Consider the following 27,629-nt stretch of genomic DNA (forward strand, 5'->3'; position numbering starts at 1 on the left):
GAGACGCGAGAGGAAAGGAGCTTCACGTCACCCATTCCCACGTGGCGCCCCCCCATTGGCCGGCGCGCGAGGGGGATCCAGACGCTTCCACAGGAAGTACCTTAGCGGTGCGGGAGAGAGAGGGGAAGCAATTATATAGAGGCACTGAAAAGAAGCCAAAGGGAATCAAATCGTTCGCCCCTTCAGAGAGCGATCGTCTCTGGTGCCCAGGAGTCTGGTTTTTTTTTTTTATTGGTCCCTACGAGAAGAGCCAGCGGGCGGCGTCGTCGTCTTCCAGATCCGCTCGCGACTGTGCTGCTCTCTGTCGGTTCCGTCCAGGGGAGTGGATTTATTGCAGCCGTATCGGCGGTTTCCGCGTGAGTTCTCCTCTTTCCCCATTTCTCTGGTGGGGTCGTCCGATCGGTAGTCTCTCGCTCTCGCTCTCGTTTTCGGCGGGTCGTTTTCGGCGGTCGATCGTTTCTACCCGCGGGCCGGTTTCCCTTATCCGTTCGCTTCGATTTGGAGCAGATCTCGGAACCCTAGGGTGAAATCCGGTCGATTCGCTCTCTTCGAAGGTCCGCTTTTCTGGGAGGAAGCCGGGTGGGGGGAGATCTCCCTCGATTCGGGTCTCTTTCTCGGGTTCTTCGTCGTCATTTTTGTGGCGAGTGCATTGTCGGGTCGGGTTTTGCTCTCGAGTAGTGTGCTGTCGCCTGAGAGTGGCTATTGTCTATCTATGTACCGATGTGTTCCGCTTCTAGTCGGAGCATTAGTGTGATTTCAGCTGCCTTGGACTTTGCTCTTTTGAATTCGCTAGTGCATTTCATCGTTATTCATAATCAGCGGTTCCTCTTGACGAGTTCTTTTTTTCTCCGCACTATGAAAGAAAGTGTGCCTAGGTGCTGGAGAAGTGCTCCGGATCTGTCATACGATAGGCTGGCCTTTTTTCTTTTGGGTTCTTATGTTCCCGTTTCCTCAGATTGCTAGATTTTTCCAGCAATTGCCGATTCTGATCCTGATTTTTTGTGGACAGGTAATGATTGTCGCCATGGATAACGTTGGTTCCTTGTGAAATTTCCATATCAGATTGGACATAATCGGTTTGCTTAAGTTTCTTCAAGAAATCGATAGAAACTGATCAGCAATGGGGAAGGGAGGTGAAAACTACGGGAAGGGAGAAAGTTCCCATGTTCCGTCATCCGACCAAGAAGTTTTTCCTGCATGGTCTAAAGACCCGCAAGAGTGTGAAGAGAAATACAAAGTTAACCGTCGTGACGGATTGTCGTCTGAAGAAGTAGAAAAGAGGCGACAGATTTATGGGTACAACGAGTTGGAGAAGCATGAGGGTGTCTCGATTTTTAAACTGATTTTGGATCAATTCAGTGACACCTTAGTTAGGATTTTACTGGCTGCTGCTGTTGTCTCGTTCGTTTTGGCTTGGTTGGATGGTGAGGAAGGTGGAGAGATGCAAATAACTGCATTTGTGGAGCCCCTTGTGATTTTCTTGATCTTGATTGTGAATGCCATTGTTGGAATTTGGCAAGAGAGCAATGCGGAAAAAGCACTAGAGGCATTGAAGGAGATCCAATCGGAGCAGGCAACCGTTATTCGGGATGGAAAGAAGATGCCAAACTTGCCCGCAAAGGAACTCGTGCCAGGCGACATTGTGGAGTTGAGGGTTGGTGATAAAGTTCCTGCTGATATGCGGGTGTTGAGTCTCATAAGCTCAACCTTTAGGGTTGAACAAGGATCCCTCACTGGAGAGAGTGAGGCAATTAGCAAGACTGCTAGAGCAGTTCCGGAGAATTCAGATATTCAGGGAAAGAAGTGTATGGTTTTTGCTGGGACAACTGTTGTGAATGGGATTTGTATTTGCTTGGTTACGGAGACAGGAATGACCACAGAGTTAGGTAAGGTGCACTCGCAAATCCATGAAGCCTCACAAAGTGAGGAGGATACCCCTTTAAAGAAAAAGCTGAATGAGTTTGGAGAGGCTTTGACATCAATCATTGGAGTGATTTGTGCACTCGTGTGGCTTATTAACGTGAAATACTTTCTTACGTGGGAATATGTGGATGGGTGGCCTAAAAATTTTAAGTTCTCCTTCGAGAAGTGCACGTATTACTTTGAGATAGCAGTTGCCTTGGCAGTGGCTGCAATTCCTGAAGGTTTGCCCGCTGTTATTACGACATGCTTGGCTCTCGGCACGCGGAAAATGGCACAAAAGAATGCTCTTGTCAGAAAATTGCCTAGTGTTGAGACTCTTGGTTGTACGACTGTCATATGCTCTGATAAAACAGGTACTCTGACCACCAATCAGATGTCAGTGACAAAGCTTGTTGCTATGGGTACTCAGCCTGGTGATCTGCGGTCATTCACTGTGGAGGGGACAACCTATGATCCTTTTGATGGAAAAATTCAGGACTGGCCCATGGGACGGATGGATGCAAATCTCCAAATGATTGCAAAGATTGCTGCTGTTTGCAATGATGCTGGTGTAGAAAAAGCTGGAAATCATTTTGTGGCCAGTGGAATGCCCACCGAGGCAGCACTAAAGGTGATACTTTAGAAGAATCCATTTTTGTTACAAGCCTTCTTTCTCTTGATTCAAATCTGTTCTAGAAGAATTGGATTAATTACAGGGCAATTTCTTTCTATCTTTGAACTTGCAAAATTTCTGAGTTCATTTTAATTTGGGCATTCATCTTTAATTGGTAAATAATTGGGAAATTCTATATTCTTTTCCACTATTTAAAAAAAAAAAAACAAGGCATCACTGTTAGATATTCCACCTTCACGTGACTAGTAGTTTGCTGGGCAAATATGCTTTGCTTGAATTGGCTAATACAGTTTCTGGAGATGGTATGGTTGTCTTTTAGGTTCTTACTGGCACGTTTCTATCTTGAAACAGGTTGTGGTTGAGAAAATGGGATTTCCTGGAGGCAATGAGGATGGCAAATCTTCTGGTCATGGTGATACACTACGTATGTTTTCTCATCATTTTATTGATGGTTTCTTGATCTATTTTTGGGCACTAAGACATTCTTTGTTCTTACTATAATTTCAATAAAATGTCCTTTATAAGGTTGTTGCCAACTTTGGAATAAACTTGAACAACGGATTGCTACTCTTGAGTTTGATCGTGACCGAAAATCCATGGGGGTTATTGCCAATTCAAGCTCTGCAAAAAAGACGCTGCTTGTGAAGGTATTGCAATCTTTCTGTGTTTTGGAGATCACCGTCTCCCCCAAGGAGACAATGATAAAAGAATAATGCTCCTTCATGAAAATCATATAATTAGATTGTGCTCAAGCCCTCGAATGCCCCTCTCTTGGAAATATGTGGAGGATGATGAATTTATTCTACGAGTGTCAGTATTATTATCTGGCTAGATGCTAAGTCTTATATGCTTTCCATGTGTCTAGTATGGTGTAAAAATCTAAGCTGCCACTTCACATTGTTCAGTAACTTGAGAAAGACGATCTTGTTTTAAAAGTAAAGTGAGAAAGCATATGAAGTTCTGCTGTTAAAGGAAAATACACAATGAATGAAAGCATCATTGCACATCAAGGATCTGCCAAATGGATTGCACAGGAGAGCATTTGGTTAGGTTGAATACTTTTGTGTCAAGGAGAATACTGGTTTTGCTGCATCCATATTCTTGCAACCTTTACTTAGTTTTCCCTGTAGACTAACAATTGTAGGTTTTAGCTGGTGTGACATGTTCTGTGTTAATTTTGTGATGAAGTTGTTGGGGAGAATAGAGAGAAAAAGGGAGGGGGAGGCTTATCTCATGCACCCACCCTCTCTGTTAGGAATGCTGTCATATACTACTGTTGCATAGAAAATGATGGGCACAATATAAACACTCATCTTTGTCATTTTCTGTGTGGTTCACTTATTTTATTGAGATTTGACAGGGTGCAGTGGAATATGTTCTTGAAAGAAGCTCCTTTGTTCAGCTCCTCGATGGTTCTGTGATAGAGTTGGATCAATATGGCAAGGATCGAATTCTAGAACGCCTCAATGAAATGTCAACCGGCGCACTGCGTTGTCTAGGCTTTGCATACAAGGATGACCTCCCTGAGTTTGCTACTTACAATGGTGATGAAGATCACCCGGCTCATAAGCTTTTACTTGATCCAAACAACTATTCTTCAATTGAGAGTAATCTCGTTTTTGTTGGCTTGGTTGGGCTAAGGGTAAGGTGGCCTTCTTGCTACACATTCAAGCTTTGGTTCCTTAGTTGCTCTAGGGTGAATATTTTTCAAGTTTTCTGTTTACATAAATTCACAAGCTTGACACTTTAATTGTTTACTTGTTATCGAAGGATCCTCCTCGGAGGGAAGTCCGTCAAGCAATTGAGGACTGCAAAGCAGCAGGAATACGTGTCATGGTAATTACAGGAGACAACAAGGATACAGCTGAAGCTATTTGTCGTGAAATTGGTGTGTTTGGATCTGATGAAGACATTAGCTCTAGGAGTCTAACAGGAAAAGATTTTATGGTTCATCCTGATAAGAAGAAGAAAGAACATCTAAGACAAAGTGGAGGGCTATTGTTTTCAAGGGCCGAACCACGGCATAAGCAAGAAATAGTGAGGTTGCTCAAGGAAGATGGCGAAGTAGTTGCGATGACTGGTGATGGTGTCAATGATGCACCTGCCTTGAAATTGGCTGACATTGGTATTGCAATGGGCATATCTGGAACAGAGGTACTACTTCGTATTTTTGCCATCATAAAATGTAATTTGATAAAAATTATTCTAAGGTTGACAACGTTCAAATTGTGACGACGGTTAATGCAGATTACTGAGTAGCAGAAGTGTCAAATGGTGTGTGATGTGCAGTGGCTCAGTAAATGTGCAACATAGAATGAGTGATCAACTTTGTGAACAGTATTCAACCAGGAAAACGAGAGGGAAAAAAAAAATAAAAACAACACTTTGGGATGGTAGAGGCATATGCTAGCTAAGAATTGTTCAGTCTGTTCCATCCATGACGTTAATATGGAGACTGCAGCCTTTTGGTGGGGAGCTTCTCCTTTCTTGTCTCATATTAACCTTGAACTGGACCATAATAATGCCTGATCTGCAGTGTCTAGTTTAGTTTTTGTTGCCCTGCAAACTTGGCTTGATGCTTTACACTGTGCTAATCAGTTAGCTGGAATTATTAACAGCTAGCTGATGATCTTTTGGTCTTGTATTTTTTCATTTTTCTAAGTTCTTATTACATTACTTTGTGTGGAATCACTCCAGGTGGCAAAAGAAGCCTCTGATATGGTTCTGGCAGATGATAACTTTAGCACTATTGTAGCTGCCGTTGGTGAAGGCAGGTCAATCTACAATAACATGAAGGCTTTCATCAGGTTTATTCCCACTTTATTTTTGCACGAGTTGTGAACTTACATTCTACTTTTGTCTTAAAGACACAAATACTTGGGTGCGCGCGCACGCATTTGTGCAGTACGGATGTTAGATCTACAATTAGTTTAGCAGCATTGATGCTGCTTTTTTACGGGAGTCCCTGCTTAAAGAATTGAGCTGGTAGTCAGTCATATAAACAGGAGGCTTGAAAAATACTCAGGCACATGTTAGGCTTAAAAATGGGCAGTAAGCTTTCAACTTCGCTAGTAAAGAACCAACAAAAGAGGGCTAGAATATTGCATTGATACTTCTTTTCTCTTCTCGTAATTCTTTTGAAATTACCTTTTACAGTACCTTAAAACCTTAGGACATAAGTAGAAGTGGCTGTTGATCATATGGAATATCTACACATTAGATAATTAATCTTGTTGCTATGTTATGGGAAAGCTGTCAAGAGACAGCTGAGGTTTGTGGGGGCATGGACCTTTCTTGTCTATGTAAATCCACATAATCAGTTCCTGCTATAACTCCATTATGTATAAGCTGAAAATTAATTAATCCTTAGATGAAAGTACGACTTTATCATTCTTGCTTAAATGAAAATGTCAGGTACATGATATCGTCAAATATTGGAGAGGTGGCCTCTATTTTCCTTACTGCAGCACTGGGCATACCTGAAGGCATGATCCCCGTTCAACTTCTCTGGGTTAATCTTGTTACGGATGGACCGCCAGCTACAGCCCTGGGATTTAACCCTCCAGATAAAGATATTATGAAGAAGCCTCCAAGAAGAAGTGACGACTCATTGATCGATGCTTGGATATTGTTCCGCTATCTGGTATGAGCTCTTTTTCTGAATTATGTGCCCTTGATTTTTATGTATATTGTACTGCAGCTTAATATACGAATTCCATCATATTCCTTGCAATTGGTTTGCCACAGGTGATTGGGCTCTATGTTGGGATTGCAACAGTAGGCGTATTCATCATCTGGTATACTCACGACACATTCCTGGGCATTGACTTGAGTGGAGATGGCCATAGCCTTGTGACTTACTCACAGCTTGCTAATTGGGGCCAGTGCCGTTCTTGGGAAGGCTTTTCAGTCAGACCTTTCACTGCTGGGTCTAGCCTATATGACTATCAGTCAGATCCATGTGAATATTTCCATGCTGGAAAAATCAAAGCCTCGACTCTCTCCCTCTCTGTCTTGGTTGCCATTGAGATGTTCAATTCCCTTAATGCCCTCTCTGAGGATGGGAGCCTTCTGAGCATGCCGCCGTGGGTCAACCCCTGGCTTCTTCTGGCTATGTCTGTTTCATTTGGCCTGCACTTCTTGATATTATACGTGCCGGTCCTTGCTCAAGTATTTGGCATCGTTCCTCTCAGCCTGAATGAGTGGCTTCTGGTGTTGGCTGTTTCTTTGCCTGTGATTTTAATTGATGAAGTTCTCAAGTTTGTGGGAAGGTGCACAAGTGGATGGCGGTATTCAGGTGCACAAAGATCTTATAAACATAAAGCAGAGTAAGATTCGTGGGAAAGAATGTATAAATGGGATTAGTGGAATTTTGGCCCAGCCATAGGTTAAGAATGACTTTTCCCTGGCTGAAGGTTCCATTCCTGTTTAAGATGGCAATGGGAGCTCAAATTGCATGCTGAGTGCATTATTGTCAATGATAACATTGTCATATGTATTTTTTTTTTTTTGGACATTAACATTGCCATATGTTTAAACAGTAGCATTTTCTTAGAACACATCTAGATGCCCCAATCTCATCTTTCAAGGTTTTTAAGATATGTGGATTGGATTTTTTTTTTCCTCCTCAAAGCTGAAGAAAATTGTTTCAATGCGCTGTTTCGAGTTATTTTGCCCATGTTCTGGTTGTGCGGTAGGTCAATTTGGCAGTCTCTTGAAGCTTGATAGATGCTTCGCTATATATAGATACACACATACACAACTATTTGTGGTTCAGTTTGGTTCAATTTGATCGAGCCTGAAATGTTGAATCTAAGCCTTGGAACTAAACCATTCATTCGTCTCCATTGGCCAGTTGGGTAGGCTCCCGAAGTACCAGGCTCCGGCACGATGTGGTTTCAACGTATCCATCGTCGCTAAGTCCCATCTAAAGGATATAGACTTTTTAGATTAATCTTTTTCCATTACTAAAGGAAGGACTTGAATTTAGGACTTAGCATCGAAGCATTTGAATGTAAAAATGACATTCGCCTTTTTGGCTTCACGTTGTTTATGCCTAAATATTTTCGAACTGATTAGGCTGGATGAATCTTCCATTTTCATTTGGGATCCATCAATTTCTTTTTGGGGGCCAAGCTCCTATTATCTTTGGTTACATGCGGTTCGAGTCTTGTTTTCTCAGTGTTTTTCCCTTAGAAGCCACGACTTCATGCCTTAATCTGTCTGTTGCCAAACTTGGGCCTATTTTCCAAAATGATCTGTTATGCAGGGGGTAATCTTCTCCTTTTGTAATGAAATAGTTACCAGTGTCTCGAATAGGAAGGGAAGATTTATTTCATTCCTGATCATACTTAGGCTGTCACTTTACATGAATATCAAGCTGGTCAAGATAGGCCGTCACTGTCAGCATGCAGCTTAAGCACAGCTGATAACGGGTGGTTTCGTGTTTCTCAAAAAATTAGAGTTTTTTCTTGCCTAGACTTGGCGCTTGCGATAATTATTTTCTTTCTTGCCTAGACTCAGGTGCACACCCGGAGTGTGTCCTGTGAACCGGCCTCGAACGGGCAGTACGAGGAAAGCGAATGAAAAATAGAAAAAGAACCTCCAGGGTCACGCAGCCAACAGTTGCTGTGATTGCTTCTCAAATTGGAAGTGGTTGCCTATCGAATCATCAGCACACACCATGTGAAAATGCCTCCAAGCTTTCCTTGGCTCTTCAGCTCATTGCAGGCCTGGAAAAACCCTCCATTAGGTTGCAGTCCTCCTCCCCCTTTGCTCATGAGACTGGCCGGGACTTGCCCCCCTTCAAAATTAGAAGCTTGTTGTTTGTAGTAAACCAGGAACTCCGAAGCACAGATGTGGTCGCACGCTTAAAATTGGAAGTTGATGTAGTCGATGGAACTCCCGTATTTCTTCCACAGAGCCAGGTAATAGGTTTGGATTTCTTCATACGGAGCTATTGATGCAAATGAGGTTACCCTGCTTTTCTTGAGCCTTGTTACTAGCTGCCCCGATGCAATCTGCAAAAACGCTAGGACTTGCTTTGAAGTGTTCATAGTCGATGTCGATTCTGTTGAGGTGGTATTCCTTTATCATCCCTGTCAACGAAGATATGGCATTCTGAACCCAGGAGTTTGTGGATTTCGGGTCGAAGAAGGCCTTGCAGCGTCCGATGCTGTCTCCGCCCAAGCTCACGGCAAACTTGACCTTCGGATGTTTCTGCTTGAAAGAAGCGATGTCTGAGGGAATCAGATGGTTGGTTTCCCAGAAGACGTTGAACTTTCCACTGGTTGGAGAAGGGTTGTCTTCGCTCACATAGTCGATTGCAAAGGCAAGGATGAAGTGGAATTCGACTTCCGGGTTTACGGGGACGTCAGATAGTTGGATTGTATCTGACTCTGCTCCGATGTACTCATGGAAGAGCTTGGTATTGGCGGCTGCAAATCACCACTTCAATGAGAAATGAAGCATTCGAAAAGAAATGGCGGAAACCATTAAGAGTAAATATGCAAATTCAGTTGCTCGAGTTTTAAAAGGCTGTAGACCTCAGTCATATCACTTGGCAGATCATATTGTGCTAATCACACGAATAATCATCGTTAGTTGCCGTAAGTGCCCACTTATTGTAGGGATTGGCAAAATCAAACCCGTTTGAACTCATTCAACCTGGCCATAACAAAAGACATAAAAAGCATGAACTAAAACCCAATCTAATAACTCGAACTCCTCTCATCTTATGTCCCAATGATGTAGAGCTTGCTCACCATTGGTAGTGTATATAAAGAGCAAGAAAAGAGTGCGCGAGAGGGCACTGCGGAACTCCATATTTGCTCCGTGTACACTCTCTGAACTCACGACCAGTTCATCATCTGCAATGCTTTATATAGTCAGGGGGACTTGAACGTATCGGCTGATTCCATCCTTGGGAACGTTTAGCTGCTCTTAGTATTAGCCGCCCAGCAATATCCAAAAGCAGCACCTTTCTTGGTCACTAGCTGTCTAGAAACCAAGTCTCGACACAGATCCTTCGTGACTATCTAGCTTTTATCTGTCAACAGTGGAAAGCATCTTGAATCTTGACGCTCGAATTCGGCGGCATATTCTGGCCATTTAATCATCATTCATCGATGACTCAAGAATCTGGTTACGATGACGGGATGCAAAGAAGACAGAAAGCTCGCGGTTTGCTTCTGATGTTTCGAGAAGGCTGTCATCTACCAAAACGCCAAGAAAAGCTCAGTCCATTTGTTATCCTGGCAACACAGAAAATGACAACGCTAGGGGTGGCCACTGTCCAGGACATTTTTTGGACCGGACGGCCGAACATCTTCCTGAAAGAGAATAATTCGTTCGGGATGGGGTCGTACTGAGTAAGGTCAAAGGTCGCTTGATGAGACCGAGCAAAACCAACTGTTCTTGCACATACCTTTTGCTGACAAACCATAAAGAGATGTGCTTCACACATTTGGATGCAAGATTTTTTCCGATGTAAGTTATATTAATTGAGATTGAATTTGTAATACAGGATTTGATTAACAAGGTGAGATAAAATTGTTCTTAATTAGTCTAATATGAGACATGCTTATTTGGGCTGACTAAATTCGACTTTTGATGAGAGAGAGCATGTGGCTTAAAACACTATAAATAACGTTCAAGTCTATCTTCTAACCTTGATGAAAAAAATAACCTCACATAAAAAGATTTACTAAATGCTAGCCAATGATACAAAAGACAATAGAAGAGAAATATTTGAGTTTCAGATCGCCGCCATTCTGCATCAAGAATAATGGATTGCAAATTAGGTATGCAATTATTTTTTTCTTTGTTACTATATTTTAAATTCTAGCTATGAAGATTTTGGGGTGCCATTTTCGTGGCTTATACATGATACTTGTGTACTACGCTTCGCAAGTTTTCAAAGTCTAAGGGGTGTGCCTATTTTGCGAAGAGATAGCAAGATGTTCGGTTGGCGCATCAAAAGAAAATTAGTCAGAGATGATTATCGTCATCATGCTAATCATCATTTTGAAAGGAAGGTACTTTCATAAAATTTGGGAAGGACTTGCTCGCTCTTGAATAGATAGAAGTGTGAGGTCGTTACACCTAAGCTCACACTCATTTGCGCTGTTAATTGTTTAGGCATTCAATGCTCTCAAGTTACCTAGTTTTGATTTTGTCAGTTTCATTCTCAATACCATATCCATGTCTATTACAATCCAATTCAATAGAAAAACTTCAGTAGTATAGGGAACTCAACGTCAGCAGCCATTGGATCGATTTTCCATCTTGTCGGATCTCTTGGAAGAGATTGAATCATTGGGAAGACAGTAAAAAGAAAAAATTGCTCATTTCTTCTTCTTCTTCTTCTTCCATTTTCTTTTTTGTCTTTCTTATGTTGAAGATCTTTCCCATGCTTTTCTCTACATACAGTAAGTGTTGGCCTATCATCTTTTAGGTCCTCCTAAGAGCCCACATCCAACACTCCGGGTGGACCAGCTCTGGCCCATGACCAATAAATACAACCGCCTTGTCACATTCCAAAGTGGCTAATCATCATTAATCACACGTTACTCGCATAATTACATTGTGACTCACTGCTTTGGATACTTTTATAGTTCTTTAATTGATTCGCCATTCCTTTTTTTCCCCCTTTCTTTTGCTACAAGTTGGATTAATCAATGTGAGTTCTTGCCGATCCAATCTTCGTCAATCGCTTAATTCAAATGATAACATGTATCTTACTCGTGTGGGTCATTGGATGATGTGATTCTTGCCAAACCTAACGACTCAGTCATATTGGTTTCACATGCGCGGTCGAGTGAACATTGTATTACTTCTGCTTTCTTTTTATTTCATTTTTTTTTTTGGGTTTTCCTCCCTAAAGGAGACTTGAAAGGAGTTTGACGAAGCAGCAATGAACTTTGGGAGGAAAGAATCGATTCCCCTTTCGAGGGAATCGTCAGTGAAAGTGCCTCTTCGGTGAGTTGTGAGTTCGCGATGCGAAGTTGAAAAGGAGCGAAGTGAAGCATACGCTGCATGATACATGGAGTACGGCTCAAGCGAATCCCCATGTGGTAGCCACAGAAAGTGCTTCATATCCTCGCCCCACTTGAGACTGATGCTGACCAGGTGACCTCTTCTTGAGCCTAAGACTGGAGTACACATGAGGAAATAATGATGGGTAAGAAATTTCCCAATTGTCATGTGCATGCCTTACCAACATCTATCCAGGACACACAAATCGTCATGCTCGGTTCGAGCGAGAGACATGGAAATTTCGTAGATTGTTTGTGACATTGATTAAGTAAAAATTGCACCAAACACCAATTTGTCAAAGGGGTCAATATCCCTCACCATTTTTCCTATATCCGTCATTGATATTCATAGAATCTGGCGGGCCTCGAGTGGTTTGATCGGTGCATATATTCGGTACTTGCGAACCACTTTCTGCTGACATGCTTTGATTATTTTTTAATCGAGAGGAAAAGTAAGCAAATTGGTCACTTTTTTGCTGTTAAGCCTGAGCTAACCGAGAGCCCCGGAGGGACTTGTGCACACACATTGCCAGTTTCGCAATCATGCCAGAAGCAACTGCTCGTTAGGTAGCCAATGCTTGTCTCTGCCATTAAAATGAAAAAGAACTGTCAAAAGACAGTGCTGCTTTGTTTTGGCTATGAAGCTACTAGAAGATGAGGCAGTGACAGTTGAATTCCAGAGAAAAGTGAGGGCTGCCAAAGAAGTTTTGGCACACTTACTATGTAAGCAAATTATGTAAATGCCAAAAGGAAACTCCAGAAAATAGAAAAAAAATGTAAAAGAAATGGAAAGAAAGGCATCGAGCAGGCTCCAAGATCATGTGCTCACTCACCATCACTCTTTATCACGTGGGGCAACTTTGCCACCACACCCCAATCCCCACCCGTACCTCCTTTTCCCCCCAATCACCCAATTCCTCACCACTTTACACTTGCTTTTGTTTTGGACTATTCCACTGAAAAAATTGCTTCTTCACCCACTGCCTTACAATCTACTCTTAACAGAGAAACAGAGCCATTATAAAAAAATAATAAAAAATAATCAGATTTTTTTTTGACAAGGGTTACGCCTGTGGACCTCAAGCTGGGCTGGCCGTGGGCTTCGCCTCCTCTCAACCGCCGAGTTTCAATGCAATCGTTAGGTTTATGGGTTTTCGAACGATCTCGAAATCTTTCGAAAAATCCGAGACTTCACCCCTGTTGCAACATTAGTCACTCGGTCTGTCATTGCAGATTTTCGTGTCCCAAGTTTCGACGGCAGAGTGTCGAAAGACCCTGTGATCCGTGCATTATTCGCAATCAATTTTCTAGGTACACAATCTATGCACTATGTACACAGCACATGAGAAAGTGGGTCCAAGCTGCATTTTTTCTGCTCCCCTGTCCAACCGGAAAGCTACTAGCCCAGCAGATACCTTATATAAATTATGTGGTCAAAGCATTGCTAAGAGAAGATCCTTAGCCTCGACAGCTTTCAATGAAATGCATAGCATTCATGTTGTTTCTTGTGAGCAACCCTCTCTTGGATCTGGTATAAATGCCATGCTTGAGCTTCAAATGATTTTTCTCACTGATTCTAGTACATGCGATGGGCCTACAAAAGATGAATTCTTCCTCCTATTTTTATTTTATTTTTGGTCAGGGAATTCGTCCTCCCATTCAGCATTAGCCAGTTTTGGAAGACACTCCAAACCCCCTTAACTTGTCTTCAAGACATGGTCAATCGTCTTACGGATTTTCGAAGACAAAAATTATCGAAAAGAGAACTCTTCCAAACCAAAACAGGGTTGTCCCTGTCTTGTCCATACATAACGACGATCTCAATACTGCCAGTGGGACCCACTCATCCACTAGGGCCCACATTTCCTTATTCATAGGAAAGGCTCGGACTCATACTGCACATAAACAAACATTATTAAAGGATTAGTTTTGGGGTTATCAAAAATCTATTTACCTTTTATTGGCATCCGTAAAATTGTCGAACTGGAAATCCATATAAATTGGGAGCAAATTAATCACATATATATTAATTATAGGTTTTTGGCAATAAAAAATTATTTTGAGATAAATTCATCAACGATGTATTAGTTTAGTTTTGGTAACTCCAAAATTAGTTTAGAATAACCCCAAAACTAAAGAAAGCATGATGTAAATTTAACAGTGAAGAGGGGTTAAAAATTTGAAATGCGAAGGTAAACACGAGGGGGCATTTATCCAGTCGAGTTGGGTTTCAAAATTTTCAAAATTGATTAAAAAGCTCCCCTCTCTCTCTCTCTCTCGCGTCCAGGGCCCTTCAACGGTCGGATACGAAAATAACAACCGCGCCTAACGCCGTCAACACCGGCCGTCAAATGCCGTCCGCTCCTCTCTCCTCCTCCTCCTGAGCTCTCTCTCTCTCTCATTTCATCATTTGATATACTGCATTACGCACGCTCACAACGCCATTGCCTCTCTCTCTCTCTCTCTCTACACTATCGCCATTTGCATACACCTCACTGTCTCATACTCTTCGTCTCCTCCTCTCTCCATCTTCTTCTTCTTCCTCTTCTGCAACGTCGAATCGGGAGCTCGGCAGCTGCTCGCCGTCCGGCCATCGCTATAATCAGTAAGTCCTCTTTTCTTCCTCGTCTTCGGCTTGCTGACTTCTTGTTCGCCTCCGCTTTTTCTTAGATTCCGATCGCGCGTTCGTTCCCGAGAATCCGGTCGTACGATGGCAAATCGCGCCTGGCTCCGATACGCGAATCCTCCCGCTCTGTCCGCCGAGATGTAGATCGATGCTTCGGCTTCCGGTCGGCATCGTCGTTTTCGCCGTCCGAGAGCAATGGCGGTGTTTGCGGATGGAGATTTGCGTAGATTAGAGAGCTTGATCGACTCCGCGAGCTGATGCTCATCGCTTTGGATCGTTTGAGCTTGTGATTCTAACTTAGAATCGCTTCGGACCTCAGATTAAGCACTTAGATTACGCGCATTGCGCTGATTCGCGGCCTTCTTCGTTGAAGTTTTCGTTTTTTTTTTTCAAATTCATCTTCGTGCTATTTGCTATGTAAGTTGTTTGACTTGATTGGTGCTTTTAGGAGGAGGATTTTCCGGTCCATTTGAGCTGACTCGCTGGGAACCAGGTTGTGATTCGTGCCTCGGACGACATTATAGGTATGGACTCCGCTCAGAGAAGGGGAGGTCTGGTCTCGCTGTCCCCGGCACAGACTCCGAGGTCCACCGATAAGTCGTCGCGGGATCTGCGCTCGGCCGACTCCAATTCGAGCAGTAAGAATGATAGGGAGAAGGGTGTCAACGTGCAGGTTATAGTGCGCTGCAGGTCAGTTCATTCGAGCTCGTGGGTTTTTAGATTTGATTTTGTTCTCTCTTGCCTCAGCAATAGCTGACAAAGTGGACAATTCAGTGATCGGTCCCGCGGATTCTTGTGTCTGCTTTTGTAGGCCAATGAATGATGATGAGTTAAGATTACATACGCCAGTGGTGGTCTCATGTAATGAGGGCAGGAGAGAGGTTTCTGCCGTCCAGAATATAGCCAATAAGCAGATTGATAGAGCCTTCATGTTTGACAAGGTTTGCAAACACAGAGATATGCTAATGGTTCCGCTTCTCTGACTATGCGTGGGTTCACACTCTAGTCGTGGACAACCGTGTATGCATGCGTGCGATTTCCATTAGCTTTTCGTTCGGTTACTTGAAATTTGTGGAAAAATAATAACATATCCGGAGGATTTACCTCAGCTTCAATATTTACATGATCTATTCTTCCCCTTGACCTCTAATGTTCTCACCTGCAGCTGAACACTGTGGCAGGATACAGTGAATATGTACATTGTCCTAGTGTTGAGGTTGACTAATTCCTTTCGCAGGTATTTGGTCCCACGTCCCAGCAAAAGGACTTGTATGATCAATCTGTGTCGCCAATTGTGTTTGAAGTGCTTGAGGGTTACAACTGCACCATTTTTGCCTATGGTCAGACAGGAACGGGGAAAACATACACAATGGAAGGAGGAGCCAGAAAAAAGGTTCAGCCTTGAGCACGACTGGTGAAAGTACAAATATGTGGATTTTTTTTTTTTAACTTCTGATTTTTTCTCTCATGTTTTGTAGAATGGAGACTTCCCAGTTGATGCGGGGGTTATTCCAAGAGCAGTCAGGCAAATCTTTAATATACTGGAATTACAAAATGCAGAATACAGCATGAAAGTTACGTTCCTAGAGCTGTACAATGAGGAGATTACAGATCTGTTAGCTCCTGAAGAATGTTCCAAGTTCACCGATGACAAGTCTAAGAAACCCATAGCTCTTATGGAAGATGGGAAGGGAGGTGTATTTGTTAGAGGCTTAGAAGAAGAGATAGTGTATTCAGCAAATGAGATCTACAAGATACTGGAGAAAGGCTCTGCCAAGCGGCGCACAGCTGAGACTCTTCTCAACAAGCAAAGCAGTCGTTCACACTCCATATTTTCAATTACAATCCATATTAAAGAGTGTACTCCAGAGGGAGAGGAGATGATTAAGTGCGGGAAGTTAAATCTAGTTGATCTAGCTGGTTCTGAGAACATTTCGCGTTCTGGGGCCAGAGAGGTATGTATAGATAACACTTTTACCATAAAGCAAAATGAAAGATTCTACTTGAAGATATAAATATTTTCCACGATTTATGATATAAATTGCTAAGCTTTGCTGAGCAGTACAGCAATCTATACTCTGTATGCAATGCAAGATTATACAAATCTATCCGGCATGGTAAAGGGGCTTACTCTTGCAGGGCAGAGCAAGGGAAGCTGGGGAAATCAACAAAAGCTTGCTAACACTCGGACGAGTTATTAATGCACTGGTTGAGCACTCTGGTCACATTCCATATAGGTGAGCGTGAGGCATATGATGTATGACAGGAGCTTCTGTTTTTTTGAAAGTTAGCAGCCCAAGTCACTGAAGACATTGATTGATGTATCAGGGATAGTAAACTCACAAGATTGTTGAGGGATTCCCTAGGAGGAAAAACAAAGACATGCATCATTGCTACGATATCACCATCCATCCACTGCTTGGAAGAGACACTCAGCACTTTAGATTATGCACATCGTGCGAAAAATATCAAGAATAAGCCTGAGGTTCGTAATTTAAAATGGTCAATTGTAATTATCTTCATTCTTTAATTTTTATAATAAAATGCTTTAGTTTTTTTATTTTATAATTTCCACTCGCATAATTGTTTGGATGGGCTCAATTTCAGATTAATCAGAAGATGATGAAATCTGCAGTTATCAAGGACCTATACTCTGAAATTGATCGTCTTAAGCAAGGTAGGCTACTTTAATGCTCTTCCAGAAACGATCCTTTATATTGCTGAAGGCATACTATTATAAATGATTGACTTGCTGAATAATATGTTTGACTAAACATATGTTTTCATATGTCCATTTAGAGGTATATGCTGCAAGAGAGAAAAATGGAATCTACATACCACGAGACCGCTATCTTCTTGAAGAGGCTGAAAAAAAGGTCTGTGCTTCTCATCATAAAACTGCACCACTATTCTGTAAAGCGTGCTTTACATTATAAAGATATGTGTTTCTAAAAATTCTATGGTGATTAACTTGGTCCTCTATATCTCTCAGGCTATGGCTGAAAAGATAGAACGGATGGAACTCGTAACAGAATCTAAAGAGAAGGTTAGTATTCAATCAAAGGTGTGTTGCAGCATCATTAAATGCAGTCTGATGGCACTAAACAGATACATGGGTCTTGATATCTGTGCAGCAACTTATGGAGGTTCAGGAGCTCTACAATTCTCAGCTACTTTTGGCTGCAGAGATGAGCAATAAACTTGAAAGAACTGAGGTATCATGCATTTATCTTTTATTCCATGGAATCAATATATGCCTTATTGCTTTGACCCGTTCAAGACTTGATTTTCTGGTTCAACTACAGAAAAAGCTCGAGGAAACTGAACATTCACTTTTTGACCTTGAGGAGAAGCACAGACAAGCAAATGCAACAATAAAAGAGAAGGAATTTCTTATATCAAATCTCCTTAAATCTGGTAAGAAAAAGCATTCTCTTTTATTTAGTTATCTGGACACAGTAAACTTTACGACTGAAAATCTGTATTGAGATGGGTCATTTGTCTGGATGAGCAATCTGTAATCCATTCTTTGCTTCCTATTATGTATGATTGAGCATCCACCTTCTAGTTCTGTTAAGTTTCAATCCTTTAAGCTAAAATAAACCTAGAATGGTTTATTTGTCAATCTTATTTTATTAGGAAAATCTGCAATAGAAAAATTGTTAATCTGCTAAAGTTACTTTACCAAGGTAAGACGACAGTCAAAATTTATTGAAGGGAAATCCTCTCCTCTTCATAGGCGCTTTAGAAAACCTGTCTTTGTTCTATTAGAGCAGTTGTGCTGTTGTCTATTTCAATTGAAGGCTTTCTAGCTCTGATAATGTGCCGTCAATTTTTATGTGCTAGCATTTCAAATACTATTCGTTGTCTGTTTTCAGAAAGAGTACTTGTAGATCGTGCATTTGAGATACGAGCAGAGTTGGAGAATGCCGCATCAGATGTTTCCGGTTTATTTGCCAAAATCGGTTGGTGTCGAAGTTAACTTCATTGCTCTCTGTAGTCTTGTAACATAGACTGTGCTTACTGGGGACATTGGTTACAGAACGCAAGGACAAAATTGAAGATGAAAACAGAATACTCATCCAGAATTTTCAATCCCAGCTCAGTCAACAGCTTGAAGCATTGCATAAGGCTGTGGCCGCTTCTGTGACACATCAAGAGGATCAACTGAAGAACATGGAAGAAGATATGCAGTCCTTCGTGTCAACAAAATCAGAGGTTAGATCTAACTGGGCGAACACATAATTTCTTCATCATGTAAATGAGCTAAGTGAGTAACATTGCATTTGATCATTTGTAGGTCACTGAACAACTTCAAAAACGACTAGGACGACTCAGAGACGTGTATGATTCTGGTGTAAAAGCATTGGATAATATAGATGGGGAGCTTGATGAAAATTCTCGATCCACTTTTTCAAGTCTCAATTCTGAGGTTTCTAAGCACTCATGTCGACTTGAAGAAGTAATTATCTACTCTGTAATTGCCTTCTTGGATTACACCTTCCTATTGTCTACTGTGATCTGATTAACCTTCATTTGCATGGTGCAGCTCTTCAAAGGAATTGCTTCGGAGGCTGATACACTACTAAATGATCTTCATGAAAGTCTTCTCAAACAAGAGGAGATGCTGATATCATATGCACAGCAGCAACGCGAGGTTTTTACTTTGTTGCAATTCTCAATTACCTTCAATATTTCAAATTTGTAATCCTAATGCATCTTTCTTTCTAATTTCTATGGAACAGGCACACGCCAGAGCAGTGGAAACTGCAAGATCAGTTTCTAAAATCACAGTCAACTTCTTTAAGACTCTGGACACGCATGCAACCAAGCTAAACCAGATTGTGGAAGATGCACAAACCGTAAATGATCAAAAGCTGTCTGAACTTGAGAAGAAATTTGAGGTGGTTAATGTACTATGTTCAAGGTTCCATCGATATTAAAGAAACAGAAAACCACCTGAATACGACTAATATTACGTCCATTGTGGTGCTTATAGGAATGTGCTGCCAACGAAGAAAGGCAAATGCTAGAAAAAGTGGCAGAGCTGTTTGCAAGTTCAAATGCAAGGAAGAAAAAACTGGTACTGTTCATGGAAGGACCTTGTTTTCTTCAATTTTATGTATCTGTGCATGCTGCACCTCTTACTTGTCAACAAGTATCAAACATGTGATTCTCTATTGACAGGTTCAAATGGCTGTGCAAAATCTTCGGGAGAGTGCAACTAGCAGAGCCGACAAACTGCAAGAAGAAATGTCAACTATGGTAGATTCCACTTCGACTGTGAAGGCAGAATGGACCGTGCACATGGGAAAGACAGAGTCACAATATATTGAGGATAATTCTGCTGTGGAAGTTGGGAAAAAGGCTCTGGAGGAGGTGCTCCAGAACTGGTATGGCTCAATGAAGCTAAAACTACTTTACATTCGGTGGCTTTGGCTTCTGTGTCTTTTTAAGTATCTCTAACGGGCAACTGGCCATGCAGCTTTACAAAGACAAAAATGGGTGCAGAACAATGGAAGAATGCCCAAGAATCTTTGATCAGTCTAGAGAAGAGAAATGTTGCTTCCGTTGATTCCATTGTTAGGTAAACCTACTCCTGGAAACAATGTCGTTCTAAATCATTTACAAACTCCTGATTCGTTATTTGGCAATTTTGTGCTTTTCTCATCAGGAAAGCTGTCGAAGTCAATCAAAACCTACGTGCTCAATTTTCTTCTACCTTGTCCGCGACACTTGGTGGTGTCGATGTTGCAAACAGTGACATACTTTCGTCAACCAATGGTCAGTCTTCATTTTCTTGAATGCACCATCTCCTATCACTGAAGCCATTTCTGCCCTCTAGATAATTAATCACTCATAGTGAGTGTTCGTCTTTGCAGATTCTCTACAACTTGACCAAGATGCATGTGCAAACCTAAAATCTGTAATTGCCCCTTGCTATGGGCATATGAGGGAATTGAAGGGTGGCCACTATGAAAAAATTTTGGGGATCACGGAAGATTCAGGGAAATGTCTTCTCGAGGAATATGAGGTAGGGTTTCATTGTTTACTCTCTCTCTCTGCATGCACACGCCCGCGCAAGCCACCTGTGCACCTCGTGCAGGCAAGCACGTGGGAGTCCGTCCCAATTTGTGTTCTGTGGATGTTTTTTTTTTTAATTGGTGCAAGTTCTGTCCATGTTTACACAGTGCATTTGTAACACACGAGAGGTATGTTTTGCCATCTTTTTACTAATTCACCAGCTAAACACTTGCTGTGAGCAGGTGGATGAACCGACTTGCTCAACACCAAGAAGAAGACAGTTTAACTTACCCACCATGACGTCCATTGAAGAACTGCGAACTCCTGCTTTTGAGGAATTGCTCAGATTATTCTGGGATATGAAATCTTCAAAGCAATCAAACGGAGACATAAAGCACGTCCTGGGGTTAAATGAGTCGGCACAATCAGTAAGAGACTCCAGACTCCCACTCACGGCAATCAACTGAGGAGCTTGGGAAGAGGATGTTGATGATTGGCGGTGTGTGTGTATATAGTATATAAATTTTTCATTGTTCCCTCTGATTTACAGACCAAGTTCATTTGTTGTTTAGTCCTATAATTTTCTTCTCCTTGTTGGAAAAGGAGTATGTACCAGCATGTTCTTTTTCAATTTTGATGCACAAGGAAATTCCAGTTCCTGTGCATATGTAGTATCTAGAACTAGTAGGTGATTCCAAGCAAGGATTTCTTGCATACGCGGCGTTTTCAGTGGATTATTCACGTTACTCTTTTCAATTTGCTTGCACGGCTTCTCTTAAGCGTTACATTCACATGGAACCAATTTGATGGGTTCGTCCGTTGTTGACAAGGGAAGATAACACAGCGAAAATCCATGCGATTGCGCAGCAACGTCAAGACTTTTTCTCAAAGGCAATCAATTCTATATTCCCAATGGAGAGGGGAAAAGATAACTGCCTCTTTTCCTATTAGAAAAAATGAGGGACCACCACATGATCGACCATTATTAAGGCACGGAATTTCCTTTATTTTTTTTTAACAAAATGAGTTGGTATCTGGACCACCACATGAACGTAAAATTCCTGCCCTCCCCACCAGACATAACAAATTTCCAGCCAGTGCGACAAGAGATTCCACTCAAAAAGGAACGAGCAAATCTCCAGAGTGGCAGTCCCTCCAATCTGATCACAGTATCACGCCAACTGAAATGGTAAAGAAAGACCTCAAAAAGACAAATAATATGTTCACTGTTGTCTCGTTAACCTTTTGACAAACAGCTATTCGTAATCAATGTAGAATAAATCAGCATTGCCTGGTTAAAATTTGCAGGCAAGCTATATTTGCAACTCATGGCAGTGGACATCTGAGAATGTGAACTGAGTGCAGGAAGAAATGCAGAGGCGCCAAGACAAGGCGTCTAAACATTCATCTTTACCATAACTACAAATGGCATATACTAAACAGTTATCTTCCTTTACCAAGACGAGGTTTCTCCGTCCTTCAAATTGCTGTGCATAATGGAGAATCTCCTAACAAACTACACATGCAAATCTGGGAGCTTCAAAGTTTCTGCATAACCCTAGTCACCTCATGTTAACAACAACAGCAATAATAAACTAAACCTTGTCCCCCTAATGACCTCATGTTAAGAATGACAAAAATATTTACATGGTTAAACCCTCTCCGCAAGTGGTCGAATACCATGAGCTTCTCATCATGAATGTAACATGTCAACCTTTGTCGACTTGGAAGTGGGCTGGAAGTGATCATATAAACAAGTCAGAGAGAAGCGAAATTATCGATAAGATCAGGTGTATAAGGATAGCTGTAAGCTTGAACAACTTATTCTGGTACTCCAGAAACTAATATAGATCAACATGCAAGTTTTGCACCGTCGCTGAACAACCAACCTCAATGGCAAAGACCATGCTTCTCAGCAACGGAGAAACTGAAGGCTGCAAAAGCATCAGGGACTGCCTTATTACGTAAACCCCAAAGCAACAGCAAGTACACTAACTGCACAAAGGCACCACGCAAGACTGCATATGAAGAAATGATGGTAAATCACTTGCTTCTAGACAACATGCCAAAAAACTTCACCATGCCTCAAGATGCTAAATCTAAAATGATGGGTTTGAAATGCAAGAAAGGCCTCACAAGTCACACTACCAGCAATATAGCAAAAATACAACTTTTTCCAATTGACATCATTCAGTTAACACACACATACATACTCATAACCTAGACGGTAAACGTGAGGCCAATTTGGCTCCTTCATAGGATAAATTTGAGAAACATTGTAACATCAATCGCTACAAGCGAGAGAGAGAGAGAGAGAGAGAGAAAGAGAAGCAACAGGACGGGGAATGGGAATTCTTAATCAATATACACGTAGACCAATTGGTTACAGTAACATTGAGTTAAACTACATAATATAATCTGATATTGCATTGTTCAATGATAAAGGCACTCTGACAACAAAAAGTACCTGACATATTCCTCAAAACAAGCCAGGACTTAAGAGTCCGACTGCCCTATCTGGCCCAAAACTATCATCATCAAAATCTTCATTTGTGGAATTTTCTTGACACAGCAATTTATTTTCTTGTGTTGGATTGAAGTCCAGACTTTCCCATCCCATTGATGGACCATGATGGATATTTGCTTGCTCAGTAGCATTGCATATGTCATCATCTACATCCTGTCTCATGTCATCGCACACAGGCTCCATTGCTCTGTCATCCTCAGCACAAGATGGCTCAGCATTAAGATCTGAACACAAATCAAATCCCATTTGATCCTCAGGTACATGGTAAGCAACAGTCACCGTTTCTTGGTCAAATTGCTCTGGAGCATCTTTTCTTGGCCTTTTCCATTTCTTAGTAGATGATGTACCGTCATCCTCAAAATCTTCTTCTTCCCTTTCCCTATGCAAGTACTTCCACAATTTCCTTTCGCCATCAAACTGTACACAAGGATCTCGTTCGTAATGCAAACGATCCAGTGCTCCACTAACAACCTGATTAACCTGCGCATCAGAAACATCCTCAACGATAAACTGGGAGTCTCTGATCAAAGTACAAACATCAGCACGGGTGCCAATACTTCCAGGCAATCTGGCAGCAGCATCTCTTACAAGGCATAAAATAGTAACATGCGGAGGACGATCACGTTTCAGCATGAAATGGTCACGGGCTTTTGATGTTGGCTTACCACCACACCTTCTCAAAGGAGCAACAATAGACTTTTTACCATCAGCAGCCGTGTAACAGAATGCTCTGTCAGGAATTGAGTACCTCAAGATTTCTTCTTTACGAAAATAAGCTCTCACTTCCTCCGAACTTGGATTAATAGTGTTGAGACTCTTCTGGGCTCTAAGGTCACGGAACCTATCCTTCTCATCCAAATTAAACTGCACCAAGGCCAAAGGTGGAGGAGGAAGACTACCTATTTGTTGTAAGGTTTCTTGACCACTTTTAAGCCAATTTGCGAACGAATCAACAAGCTTGACAAGCATTTTGTGTGGCAGGCCCCAAGCCTCAGGAGAAGTTACTTCCTCAATGGTATCATGATCCGATGGACTAAAGGACACTGGGCCAATCCAGGACCAACTTTTTGTGGATTTTTCGTACACTACTAGTGCCTTCCAGCCCTTGGCCCCTAAAGGTGCTGTTCTTGATGAGAAGATCTTCAAAACACCTCTTACCAAATCCTGCAGTGGTTCCTGTGTCTCAAGAATACAAGGGTCCCCAGGGTTTGATCTCACGCGATTCACAATCTCCTGGATGGTAAGAGAAGGAACATTACTGTCTGCAGCATGCTCCGAGTTACTGGTAGCCATGCTCTTCTGAGAGAGCGGCTCATTGTCCCCACCTTCATGTTCCCCGTTCTGATCTTCCACAGGTTTGACAATGGCTATGGAGTCTTCCGGAAGCAATGTAATCATTGCCACTCGAACTGCTGAAAGAAGATGTACTATGGAGAATGAGAAGCCGGTATGTACCGTTGGCGTGATCAAAGTAAATGTCTTTTTCTTTGGTTTGCTCTCAAACTCTACATCTGTAATTACTGTCTCCATGATGGGCATTTCCAAAATTTCATTTTCTGAAGGACCGTTATCAGCATCTGGCTTCTTTCTTATTCGTTTCTTTACAGAACTGGTATTGTCATTTTGCTGCTGAACGTCGGTTTGCAAGCCACCATTCTCATTTCGATCGTCCCTGTACACAACATCCTCCTTTATTTTCCGCTTCTTATTCAATGAGTTGGACCCAGGGAAAGTGCCCGGTAATCTTTCATGATGATCATTCGAATATGCTTCAGCTTTCTTACCTTTATTCCCAGATTGATACAAGTCATTATCTGGTGAAAAACATTGCTCCATTGCTACTTCATCTTCTCTTTCAACAATGTAATCACCATGGCTCACATCAGCTCTTTGCTTCCCCCCTGATGGGTATGCCTTCAATGACGATAAGTTGTACCTCTCACCAGGTTCGCCCTGCATTCGTCCATTCTTGGCATGGAATTTTCTCCTATCATCGTCAACAGAACCGTAGAAATATCCGCTATCCATGACTCTAGCAGAATTCTGTACAGACATGTTATCTTGCATCTTACCCTTCTGCTTTGCTTTAAGAGAGTAGCTTTCTTCCTCTGGGATATAAATCTCTTCAACCTGATCGCCGAAGTTATTATATGTGTGCATGGTGCTCTCAAATGGCCGTGGATTTTCTTCCACGTCATCCTTAAAAAAGTTCTCCCTTTTACCATACATAACAGACTTCACCCCAGCAGAATGGGAAACATCCATGAAACCACCTGGATAAGCAAACTCACTTCCCACCAAAGGATCGCTGTCTTCATCATCAGAGAGATCTGATGAGTCTGACTCGGTGACTTCACCATTGACTCCCATGCTATTGCCTCTCAACACTGCCATATCCAGTCCCTTATTCTTTCTAGTACTCCCTCTGCCCTTTCCCTGAGAAAACTTTCCTTTGACATCAGATGGTAAGAACCGATGGTTCAAACTTGGTGAATAATCTGTTGGAGGTTTCAAACTAATATCAGGGGATTCCCTCACTGCACTCCACTTCTTGCTCTTAGCATTACCCTCATCAAACTTCAAATCCGTAGACAAAGCTTCTCCCTTAGTCCTGCGACCAGAAAAGTCCGCTCGATTTCTTTTAAACGGCGGTTGTCGACCACGGCCTTTTACAGACTTGTTCTGATCTTCAGCAGCGAAACTCTCAGTATTTTCAAGGTAGATGGATTTTTTGGCATAGTCTCGGGAAACTTTCAGATTAGGCGACTTTACAGCTAATGTCTTCATTACTGGAGATTGACCAATAGGTTTACTCCTCCGATAGATATGCAAATCACCCTTGGAGGACAGAGGCAAGCCCACAAAACCGTCAGCAGTAAAATCATCACTTTTAAGAAGATCATGCTTCTTTCCAACTTTCACAAATGGAGGCTTGTCTATCAACATACTCCTAGAGATGCTTGGATCTCTTCGAGGACCTGCACCAAATATAGGATCCTCAGCTTCATCATCGCCTCTTATCTGGTCTCTTTTTCTGAGGCCAGCCCCTTTATCAAACCCTGCTGCCTTGGTTAGACGAGAAGGAACTACTGAACCATATGGACCAGCCCTATGATCAGGACCGTGGTCACTAGGAGGAAAGCCGCCCGCTCGTTCTTTTGCTGAAGTTGTCTTTGAACGTCCCAACTTCAGCGTCCCCTTAGGATTTTTCGTTCGTTGAGGAGCCACCACCTGCTCTTGCAAGGGATATTCAAAAGTCGGAGCCGCCATATATGGAGAATTACGACCCAGTTTCTGTGAGATCTTTCTATCCTTGCCCTTCTTACTCCACATTGCTTCACCCAAGTCATCTCTTCCCGAAGGTTCACTATTCATGTCTTCTTTCTCAGACATCAAGCTCTTCTGAGTCTTCATTATGTTTAGGACTCGCAACTTCTCCTCGATACTATAACCCCTGCAGTTTTTCCATGCATCCCTTATCTGACATAAATTACTTACCATGCAGTTCTGATGTTTCCTTACAAGATGGTAGTGCTGCCGCTTCTGAAAAGAATGCAATCCTTCCCGATAAAGGGCAACCCTTGGCTCACACAAACCTCCCTTCAACATGTCAAACACCTTTTTTAGAGGGCTACCAAAATGAATGTTGCAGCCCGTGAAGAGTTCTTTCAAGGTAAGCATGTACGTCTCTTGGTCCATGTCGGGCAAATACTTTGTAAGGCCTAACCTTTCGTCCTCAGTGAGCAGCTCGTTCCATGCATCGACAGATAGAATATCCTCCAATCCGGGAAGATCATACAGCTCGAAGGGAATGCTGCACGTCTGACTCCCGACTTGGCAAAACTCCGCCCCAGTCTCGCCCAATTCTAACAAATCAAAGTCGTCGGACCCCGCCCCGGAATCGGCATCATCGAACTCATCATCCTCATCGGACTCGGCAGCTGAGCTCCTATGCTGAATCTCATCCTCATCGCTCGACATACTCTCCCTACTGACAGGCGAAAAATCCGAATCGAATCGCGATACCTTGAAACTATTCTTCTCAATTGCCATGACCCATCACACCCAATAACCGCCCGAGCCAAAGATTAACCCCACCCACCATCCACAAATTCCCAAAAAGCACTTCAGCTCCGCCAATCTGGAGCCAAAACCATCCCCCGGCTGCGGCAAGAAAACGCAAAACCAACGTTCAAAAATCGCAACTCCCCAGGGACTAAAGACCAACAAATCGAACCCGAGAGTCGATCAAGGACGCACAAACTGACTATTGCACAGAAACGTCGAAAAAAACACCGAATTACGACCGGCAACGAAAACCCAAAAGGAACAAGAAAAAGGGAAAAAGCTTTTCCAAAAAAAAACTCGATTAAGAAGTACCTGATCGGAGACGATGCCGAATTCACGGCGGAGGATGCCGGAAGTTTGAAGCTTGCGGCGTCGAACCCGGAATGCGAGCAAACCCTAGACGAGGGGCGGTCAATTGAAAAAAAAACGCGTGGGGCTGCGGCGCCTACAGAAGGATATACAGAAGGAAAGAGAGAGAGAGATGATGAGGACGATGGTGAAGTCCGATGAGGAGGAGATGAAGACGGCGATGGGACGTGGAGGGGCGAGGGCCGTCCGATTGGGGGGGGCTGCGAAAAGACTGAAAAGGGCCGGCGACAGAGAGAGAGAGAGGAAGTGGAAAGAGGAGGCGTGTGCTCAGAGGTGGAGAGCGAGAGGGTTCGGTGAGAGAGAAGGAAGAGACGAGTCACCGAGTCAACTCGGCCAGACAGCCGAGTCAGGTTTCGCAGTCGGGGACGATCCTCTCTGCAGTCAAGCGTAGCCTACTACGTCGTTTTGCCGTTCTCCTGTGCTATCTTTATTAATATGAAAATT

At 42.5% G+C, this 27,629-nt stretch overlaps 3 protein-coding genes and 1 pseudogene across 11 annotated transcripts; 2 read left to right on the forward strand and 2 right to left on the reverse strand.

Moving 5' to 3' along the window:
- Positions 1 to 7,188, forward strand: LOC104432804 (calcium-transporting ATPase 4, endoplasmic reticulum-type). 3 transcript variants are annotated; one of them, XM_010045332.3, is made up of 9 exons: positions 1 to 356; positions 1,010 to 2,533; positions 2,888 to 2,960; positions 3,062 to 3,183; positions 3,897 to 4,178; positions 4,307 to 4,690; positions 5,234 to 5,343; positions 5,951 to 6,179; positions 6,284 to 7,188. In XM_010045332.3, exons 2-9 carry the CDS (start codon positions 1,121 to 1,123, stop codon positions 6,866 to 6,868), a joined length of 3,198 nt encoding a protein of 1,065 aa, XP_010043634.1. In that variant the 5' UTR covers positions 1 to 356; positions 1,010 to 1,120; the 3' UTR covers positions 6,869 to 7,188. The 3 variants fall into 3 exon arrangements, with proteins under 3 accessions (XP_010043634.1, XP_010043637.1, XP_010043636.1); XM_010045335.3 differs by lacking the exon at positions 1 to 356 and adding an exon at positions 431 to 554; XM_010045334.3 differs by lacking the exon at positions 1 to 356 and adding an exon at positions 482 to 605.
- A 666-nt stretch (positions 7,189 to 7,854) lies between these two features.
- LOC104432803 lies at positions 7,855 to 9,762 on the reverse strand (annotated as a pseudogene).
- Positions 9,763 to 13,986: 4,224 nt separating this feature from the next.
- LOC104432805 (kinesin-like protein KIN-5D) lies at positions 13,987 to 20,977 on the forward strand. Its single transcript, XM_010045337.3, has 23 exons — positions 13,987 to 14,176; positions 14,646 to 14,887; positions 15,009 to 15,138; positions 15,435 to 15,590; positions 15,676 to 16,152; positions 16,337 to 16,434; positions 16,526 to 16,682; positions 16,805 to 16,874; positions 16,997 to 17,073; positions 17,190 to 17,243; positions 17,332 to 17,412; positions 17,503 to 17,614; positions 18,076 to 18,162; positions 18,240 to 18,415; positions 18,498 to 18,659; positions 18,747 to 18,854; positions 18,943 to 19,101; positions 19,197 to 19,280; positions 19,385 to 19,590; positions 19,683 to 19,784; positions 19,872 to 19,981; positions 20,080 to 20,231; positions 20,464 to 20,977. Exons 2-23 carry the CDS (start codon positions 14,724 to 14,726, stop codon positions 20,686 to 20,688), a joined length of 3,147 nt encoding a protein of 1,048 aa, XP_010043639.2. The 5' UTR covers positions 13,987 to 14,176; positions 14,646 to 14,723; the 3' UTR covers positions 20,689 to 20,977.
- A 451-nt stretch (positions 20,978 to 21,428) lies between these two features.
- LOC104432806 lies at positions 21,429 to 27,457 on the reverse strand. Of its 7 annotated transcripts, none has more exons than XR_001984692.2 (4): positions 27,129 to 27,457; positions 22,689 to 26,912; positions 22,111 to 22,155; positions 21,429 to 21,956 (listed from the first exon to the last, which is right to left on the reverse strand). XR_001984692.2 is itself a non-coding variant. In XM_018868815.2 (3 exons), exon 2 carries the CDS (start codon positions 26,799 to 26,801, stop codon positions 22,701 to 22,703), a length of 4,101 nt encoding a protein of 1,366 aa, XP_018724360.2. In that variant the 5' UTR covers positions 26,802 to 26,912; positions 27,129 to 27,457; the 3' UTR covers positions 21,429 to 22,155; positions 22,689 to 22,700. The 7 variants fall into 7 exon arrangements, 4 of the variants coding, with proteins under 4 accessions (XP_018724360.2, XP_018724361.2, XP_018724359.2 ...); XR_005548424.1 differs by having other exon boundaries at positions 22,111 to 22,216; XR_723413.3 differs by having other exon boundaries at positions 22,111 to 22,239.
- Between the last annotated feature and the right edge of the window lie 172 nt (positions 27,458 to 27,629).

This window comes from Eucalyptus grandis, chromosome 2 (genome assembly GCF_016545825.1).
Source record: "Eucalyptus grandis isolate ANBG69807.140 chromosome 2, ASM1654582v1, whole genome shotgun sequence".
NCBI classification, from domain to species: domain Eukaryota; kingdom Viridiplantae; phylum Streptophyta; class Magnoliopsida; order Myrtales; family Myrtaceae; genus Eucalyptus; species Eucalyptus grandis.